The 8,955-nt window shown below is 33.9% G+C and overlaps 1 protein-coding gene across 1 annotated transcript; it reads right to left on the reverse strand.

Moving 5' to 3' along the window:
• Positions 1 to 950: 950 nt before the first annotated feature.
• Positions 951 to 3,525, reverse strand: LOC108207367 (zinc finger protein BALDIBIS-like). Its single transcript, XM_017377818.2, has 3 exons — positions 3,411 to 3,525; positions 2,797 to 3,193; positions 951 to 1,968 (listed from the first exon to the last, which is right to left on the reverse strand). Exons 1-3 carry the CDS (start codon positions 3,523 to 3,525, stop codon positions 951 to 953), a joined length of 1,530 nt encoding a protein of 509 aa, XP_017233307.2.
• Between the last annotated feature and the right edge of the window lie 5,430 nt (positions 3,526 to 8,955).

The raw sequence follows: 8,955 nt of genomic DNA on the forward strand, positions 1-8,955 counted from the left end.
TCTATTCACATATAAGAAAGTAAGCGTGTGATAAAAAAGAAAAGGAAAAAGGAACCACCTTTCTCTAAAAGCATCGATAAAAAGTTAATGCAATATTGTAATTGTATATATTTAAAAAATAATCTATAATGCTTTTAAAAATCACATTTTAACGCTTATTTGTAGATCCGACTTGCATGAAAAATTAAAGCGATAATTTAGTGAATATACAAACTTGTGAAGCTGGTATATAATATTGTATTTGGGTGGTAATAAAATAAAATGGAATATAATGATTAAATATGAATGAAAACTAATGACATAGAAAATATTAAAAAAAATTGAATAAATATAAAACCATTATAATGAAATTGGGGAAAAACTAGTACAGAAAGAAGGGGAGCATTTTCCCCCACACTGGAATGGGAATGAAATTTCTAATATAATATGTAATGATTAATGAATATGATGGAAGAAGAAACGGAAATAAAAAACATTCACCCACAACATACTTCAAATTCCATTCTTCTATATCCATTCATCCCAGCTAAAAACAGCACAATATAACACAGTATCATAGTTCAGAAATGAAGATTCAAGCATAATAACGCAACATCACAGTTGAGATATGAAGATTCAAGAGCACATTATAGAGAAAAGTTTAATTCACCATGCATTCAGATTTACAAACCGAAGTCATCATAAATCTGATAATTGTTCAGAAAATCAAACCTAGAAACCAAAATATCCCAGAAGAATTATTTGATAGAAAAGAAAATAAAAGCATGATTTCTTCAAGCTGCACGTCCCTGGTTGCCTCTGGAACTCGAATGCCAAAACCAACTTCGGGCGCCTGCAAAATACCAGATGTTACAAACTTGCTGGCTTGTTAAAATGAAACATTCCTCAAATGGACAATATATAGTGTATGTGTGTGTGAGAGAGAGATGCTTGCCTGAAGCACTGGTGCATTAGAAAGCTGGGTGGCCGGGAACAAAAGGCCCTGCCTCAGCTGATAGGGTGGCTTCACTGTCTGGCGAATTCCTCGCAGTGCCAGTTCCATATCCAAAGCCATCATTCTCCATTCCAGCTCCAGTGAAGCTGTTCATTGCAGTTCCCATTCCCAGAAAATCCCTGGTATGCATATCACAATACTCAGTTTGAACAGTACTCACTTGTGGTTGCACCGCAGCATTCTTACTCGATTCACCAACAAACATCCCATCAGAGTTCATCATCACATCAGTCATCATCATTCCACCATAATAAGGACCATTCACCTGATCACTTAAGTATCCCCCAGCAACATTGTACATATCCTGAAAGCTGTTGCTACCAGCTGCCCAACCACCATGCATTCCAGCTCCCATATCTCCCTCGTAGTTTTCAAACTTCACTGCACCAGAAAAGCTCCCCATACTCTTCATCATGCCGACACTGTTGGGATCAGCTGCAGTCAGTGCGCCCTTGTGAAGATACGCAGGGGCGGGAGCTTGAGGGAACGGGGCACTGTTCAGAACATTATAAGCAGAAGTCTCCACATTCATCAACATACCACTGAATGAGTTGTGGATGTTGAAATCCATCTCATTCTGAGCAGTGCCCATGTTAAGACCCCCATTGAAACCAGCACTAAACATGTTGGTTGGTGCAGGGTAGGCTGGAATGCCTTGAATCCCAGAAGCATCAGAGGCTATGGGAAAGCCTAGCTTTGTCCCCGGAAATGGACCAACAGGGAAATTTGGGGGCAGGGGCTGGAAAGCAGATCCAACCTGCACAGATCCAACCGGCACAAGAGACGCGAATTGCTGATGGTTGGCTTGAAACAATAAACCCTCAGCCGATCCCTGACTAACAGGGACAGGGTTAGCAGCATTTGCAAGAACGCTAGAAGCAGCAGTGCTCAAGGGTGAGGGGTTTATGGTGTGCCTAGCCAGCTCTTGAGCGAGGACATCACAAAAGGAGCGGTGGGTGATAAAATTATCACGCCTGCAACAAAAAATCATATGAGTTTTACATCACAGTGCAAATATATATACACATAAACTACACCCTACTCTTCTTTATATGTCGCCCGTTACTATGAAAAATGTTGTAGTTAAAATATGATCAGATATATGTATGCAATATTTAAGGATGGCGTTGACAATGAAACAATAGTTAAAGCTCAATTATAAAATTGTAATAAAAAATATGAGTCAAAATTAAATTGATATTTGGATTAATTAATGATAAAATGAAAAAGAAATGAAAAACAAAAAAATAAATATCACTATCATAAAATATTATAAATAAATTAAAATAAGAATTGTGTATCAACTTAAATTTACAGGTGCGCACTTTTAGTAAGCATATATATTTGACCTAGATAACTAGAAGACAAGGCGGTGGGGTTTAAGATCAAAAGACACCACTCAATTACAAAGATTCAAAATAACACAAAAATAAGACATATAAGATCCCTCTATTTTGTATGTATATACGGATTATTATTCTATTAAATAAATGTAATCCAATTTTGAGACACAGAAACGATAGCAAAAAAGAAATTCAATAAAAGAACTCTGGAACCAAATGAACCCCAGTTCCGCTACTCATAAATTCTACTGCCAAGTACAAACACCTCAGTCCAACATATCACAGAAAAACAAAAATAAATTAAATTGTACACACAAACACTTTCAGTTCAACAGATCACAAGACAAAAACAAATAAAATTTTATCTACGTAAAATGAATTATGATTGACACCAATGAGCATGCAATCAAAAATTATATTTGTTAAATTAAAAAAAAAGATTTGTGATATAATCCTTACCTAGAGAAGGTAAATCCACACTCGCACTTATACTCCTTTGTTCCGCATATCTTACTGTGCGCTTTGAGGTCAGAAAGCACAGCATACCTCTTGTGACACCTACTGCAACTGAATTGTTTCTCACAGTGTTTGCGAGCAAAATGCTTCTTAATGCCGGTGAGATCTCCCAGAGCCTTTGACGGATCATGGTGGGGACATCCAGTCTGAGGGCAGACGTATACCTTCTTCTGCACCTCCTGATTTGTGTTTTTCTTTAGCTTCCACGGCAGATTGTGCCCTCTCCTGTGCAGTTGCAAGTTCTGTTCCCTTGGAAAGCCCTTGTCGCACAGCTCACATACAAAACGGTTTTTGGCCGTTAGAGATTCAGGAGAAAGCATAACAACCTCAGCTTCCAGATCTGTCATTTACATACATATATCACATAATTAACATCAGATAAACAGATAAACAGTCAAAAACCACGCCACATCTTATTCATTCCCTTTAAATTTACAGATAAGGGTTTCACACAAGCTAGAATACATCTGATTTATTTAATTTAGATGTATCCTTAAAGACACAAACATAAAATTACACTAGCACACCCACACACACATATATCTGCGAGATTTTACTTGGATGTCCGGGACGGTTTCGGTTCCTTCTGGGAGAAGCAGCATCAGCACTCCCAAAAGAAGCCACATCAGCACTCTGCTGATTCTCAATCATAGATGCAGATGAAGCAGCCATTTTTCACAAAAGTTTTAGGAAACAAAAATAATTTGTATAGTTCCTGCAGCCAAACACAGAGACTCAGATGGAGAATGTTAACACATACCCCCTGGTATTTATAATAATACCTTGACTATAGGGCAGGGTTGTGAGGTAGTAACATTTTATCCCTGGCCCCTCATTCAGCAGATAAAAAATCCCATGTGTGGTATGTGGCCCCACTTAGTTTTTTAAATTACAGATTTTACAAAGAATTGCAAGTGAATGTTTGTGGACCTGTTTCAGGGTGATATACAAAGTACATTTATTTAAAGATAATTAAGAACATTTTCTTTTATCACAAGTTTTTGAAATATTTTGAGTGAAAAATAGGGAACCAAATAGAATTAGAGAAAGGTGGTGGTGGTGAGTACTCCTGGTAGTGCATACCAGCTTCGGCATATGTGGTCATGTGGGACCCACTGACAAATATTAGCAAATCCCATTTATGTCAATTTTTTTATATTAATTGTGTATGTTGCTGGATTTCTCCGCCCCGTCCGTTTCGCCCCGTAACTGTTTGAGAATACAATAAGATTTGAGTGAAACATCTACATTTTATTAACATATTAAATTTGCTAAAATCTTTGGGACATGAATATACTGTGTAAATGATATCTACAATTATTGTTAGGGCTGTTGACGAACCGAGCCGAGCCGAGTTTTGACTGAACCGAGCCGAACTTTAATTTTTTTCTGACGAACCGAGCAGAGCTTTTTTATCCAACAAAAATTGTGTTCAAGCTCGAGCTCGTTAACTAACGAGCCGAACACGAGCTTGTTCGCGAACAAATACAAGCCGAGCCGAGTTGAGCCGATCCGAACCGATCCAGAAAAAAATAAGGACAAACCGCTAGTTGACTCTTAAAATAGCTAACTAAATAATTTTTTTTTTTTGAAACTTTGGTTATTTCGCTAAACTGTATATATATGTTAACATCTATACGGTTGGATGGGTAAAAAATATTTTTTAAAAGATCGAAACACTAAATTAGTAGCGAACTAGTCAAACTTCTACTTCACTGTTAAAATATCAAAGCAATTAAAATTATTATTTCCCGTAATTTTGGTCACATCACTAAAATATATATTATATATAAATTATATAAAACCCCGAACACATTATATTTTTTTCGAGTTTTAACGAGCCGAACTCGAGCCGAACGAGCTCGAGACGAACATACTAAAAACTCGGCTCGAGCTCGTTTACTTAACGAACAATTTTTTGTGTTCGAGCTCGAGCTCGTTAACTTAACGAGCCGAGCCGAACAAGCTCTTAGCAAGCCGAGCTCGAGCTTGTTCGTGAACAGCTCGGTTCGTCAAATGTTGTATTATTTGTATTTATAATATAAAGTTAAATTTTACGAAGTCCAGTTTCAGGGAGTCTTTGGGGTCCATATATGTTCTTCAATTAAAATATAATTTTAAAATATCATAATACATATTATTTTTCGAATGATGTTTTACAAACATCACGGTTTAATTGAAAATATTACGAATCCCATACATTTTACAAGTAGAACATAAAAAAAAATATTATTCTATAAAACATGCTTAGTTTACGAACATAGAACATACATATTGCACTTGTAAATACATGAGATTTGCAAAATTTTATTAAAGTAATAATCTTTGTGAAGCATGTTTTACTACGTTTTAGAAGATATTTTATTAATATAAACAGACTTCGAGGACTCCAATCAAATGGTGGACTACATAAAACTTTACTCTTGTAATATATTATTAAATGGCAAGCATTTATAATTTTGATCATATATTATTTTTCTAATTTTACAATTCATAATTATTTTTATATTTTAACTAAAACACATTTAGGCGTTTGTTTTAATAAATATCTCTTGAATATGTCTATTTATAATTTTTTTTAACAAATTTAATTATAAGAGAGTTATTTACTCCACAAAAATATATTAAATCGAATATAATTTCTATGAGCCTATTTAATTAATCAAGAAATTACATATGTTCTAATATACATGTAGATTACAAATTAAATAATAAAATACTTATAATAAAATAAAAACAAATATTCCAGCGACGGTAGCTAGCTAGTAGTATTCTGTATATCAGCATTGTGAATATTGGAATATAGCTTATTAAACTTTAGTTTTAACAAATTAAAATTTGTTAGAAATGTTTAAAACATTTTTCTTAAAATTAAATAAAATTAAAAAATATCATATATGGTCATAATATATCAAATATATTTAAATTTATATATGAAAAGGGTCAATGAATGTGATGCTCTGCGAACAATGAAGGTATTTATTGAAGCTGAGAGTGGAACACAACTGTCATCGATTACCGACTGACTACATATATAACGTCAAATCACGTGAGCAAAATTTAATACTTCAATCGAGTATAATAACTTTAACGAATTCTAATCCATGAACTCATGACGTCTTACCCAACGACAAAAACGTAACTATATGGATCATCTAACCATCTAATACATTTAACTAACATAAGTAAAAGTGAATGGCAGTGAAACTTATATTGTAACAGTACTAAAACTTATATTGCAACAGAGGTCACTCACACTGCCCAAATCTTTTGGATTTTTATGCATGGGGTTGGGGTTGCATCATTTTTAAAGAATAACTTAACTTTTATAAAAACAAAAATAAGCGAGTTAAAGAAATTAGACACTTATTAAATAAGTAATTTAAAAAATTCTTATACATATATATATATATATATGAAATATTTTATGGAAAAAATTCTTAAAATTGTTAAAAAGTAATGTCAAACACACCCATATTACTAATTATATAATGACTTTTATTATTATTTATATGTTCCCTAGTTCTATATTAATTATCTAAATTTTTAGTTGAATTTTAATATCTTACTTGTTATTTTATACAATGATTTTGTGAGCCTAATTACATGCATAAATTTTAAAAATCTTAATTCTCGCAAGCTAATTTATTATTGTATAGGTATATAAAAGAATAAATAATATATTACTTATTATATATAAAGTAATGTGTTTGATAATTAGTGATTAACATGAAATTAATATTTTTTGGCACTCAACTATTTTTCTTTAGAAACTTACCACCAAAGTAATGTTTTAATGATTATGATCACTAACATTACTTTTGTATTGAATTGTACCACATTCCATCAAGTTTGACCTCTCACCATTAAATAAAGTGCTTACGTGAACTGTCTGGCTTATATGTTATGCTGATGTGTCTAGGGATGGGCAATAATCCCGACCCGCCTGACCCCGACCCAATCCCCGCTTCGAATGGTGCGGGGATTCGGGGATTTTTTCGGGTACGGGCCGGGGAACGAGGATGACTTTGAAAAAAAATCGGGGATCGGGTCGGGTACGGTTTTTCACATTATCCCGGCCCGATCCCCGAACCCCGGCCCGATTTTCCCTGATTGTCGACCCGATCCAGACCCGATTATTATATTATATATTATATATATGAAGACCACGTTTTTATCGGAGACTTTGGAGACCACTTATATTATGTAATTAAAACACTACCAAATTTATTGTTTTGCGAAGTACATTCTATAAATATCACTATTTCATTGAAAATGTTGAAAATTATTTATGTTAAACAAGTAGAAATTGTATGTTCTGCAAGATCAACAAATGTTCTGCACATTAACATGGTTTTGTAAAATAATATGTTTTTTAATGTTTTATTTGCCAAATGTATAAAATTTGCAAGATTGTCAATAAAATAATGATATTTGTAGAACATGATTCGAAAAATAATATGTTTTGCAATGTTTTTATGAAGTATTTTAATTGCAGTACATACGTGGTCTCCAAGTCTCCAATGAAAACATGGTCTCCATAGAACTTATCCCTATAAATATATACATATATATTATAATCATTTATTAACATGTTTATATACCTCTTTAGGTCAACTTCAGTCATGGATTTTCACATGTTTATAATCATTTATTAATATGTTTATATTAACATGTTTATATACCTCTTTAATATAATGAAATTTATTGAAATAAATTTTAATATTTATTTTTATTAATATAAGTCTTAAAACTAAAAAGGTCATAATTAAATCATTGAATATCTGTTTATTAAAATGATTAGGTATCAATTAGACATATTAGAAACTAATTGTAATTATGAATTTAAGTATTTAAATAGAAATTTTAGCTTAAATTAAAAATCCCCGAATCACCGCGGGTATCCCCGAATCCCGATCTGGCCGGGGATGGGGATCGAAATGTAATCCCCGACGGGGATCGGGCCGGGGATGGGGATTGAGTTTGGATTTGGTGATCGGGGCCGGGTATAGAAATCCCCGACCCGAAGGGGCCTGATACCCATCCCTAGATGTGTCGTATACATATATTTATAAATAGTTTGTCACTCAACTATTTTTTTTCTTAGAAACCTACCACCGAACATATAACCCGATTTTGAATATACAATTACGGTTCTGTTCATTTCAGATTTGGGGAAAAAACCTAAATTAGGGTTCTTATATCTCTCTTGTATCTCTAAACATAGTCTGCAAGTATTGTTGTGCTATTTAATTTAAAATAGACAAATGATAACTTCATAATAGAACACCAAAAGCAATTACATAGTCTGATAGCGTATGAAATTAAATAGTCTCATAGTTTCATTTGCAATTTGAAAACACAAGTCTAATACCAAAAGAAATTACAGTCTCACAATAAATGGCTAGTACTTGTGAAATACTTAAAAGGTGTAAGTATCATATATTTCATCACAAAAAATCAGTTCTGCTTCTCTAGTTGAGATGGTTGACTTGAAGTTGCTTGTCTTTGTACCTCCTCTGTACCCTGATTTGGAGTGCATGGCTGTGAACTAGTCAATCTAACTGTAGTTGTTGATGAGGACAAGTATGTATGTCCATCATCTCCAATTAGCACTCCCATACCAGTTGCTCTTCCACTAGTTTGAAGTTGAGTACTTGAGGCCTTCGGTGGTCTTCCCGTCCTTTTCTTTTGAGTTGTCTCCTTTGGAGGCTGTTCATGTGATTGTGTGTGATCACCAGCCTTATTTTGCACTAGCCTACCTCTTTTTTTTGGTTGCGCTTGCTCTGATGAAGATGCTGCCAGAGTCTACAAACAAATACTAGGATTAGGTAATCACAAGTGACAAATGACAAATGACAAATACTTGTAACTTAGCTATCATACCTGTGATTTTTTCAGTTTTCTCAGATTTTGTTTATTTCTTAAGGAATGTGCCTTTGCAGCCTTAGATTGTGCCTTTTTAGCTTCTGCAGCCTTCCTATAATTCTCCTGAACCTCAGCCTCATATGTTTTACAAGTGGCCGTGTTGTGTCCAATCTGCAAACATCTACTACATTTCATTGTAATCCAATATCTTGATTAACATCTCGTCTAAGTTTT

This window comes from Daucus carota, chromosome 2 (assembly GCF_001625215.2).
Source record: "Daucus carota subsp. sativus chromosome 2, DH1 v3.0, whole genome shotgun sequence".
In the NCBI taxonomy this organism is placed as follows: domain Eukaryota; kingdom Viridiplantae; phylum Streptophyta; class Magnoliopsida; order Apiales; family Apiaceae; genus Daucus; species Daucus carota.

Coding starts and splice junctions, on each gene's coding strand:
- LOC108207367 (XM_017377818.2), bottom strand. CDS start 3,525: ATGGCTGCTTCATCTGCATCTATGATTGAGAATCAGCAGAGTGCTGAT. Junction 3,194..3,410: donor AAACCGTCCCGGACATCCAA/GTAAAATCTCGC, acceptor TGTAAATGACAG/ATCTGGAAGCTGAGGTTGTT. Junction 1,969..2,796: donor TGTGGATTTACCTTCTCTAG/GTAAGGATTATA, acceptor TTTTTGTTGCAG/GCGTGATAATTTTATCACCC.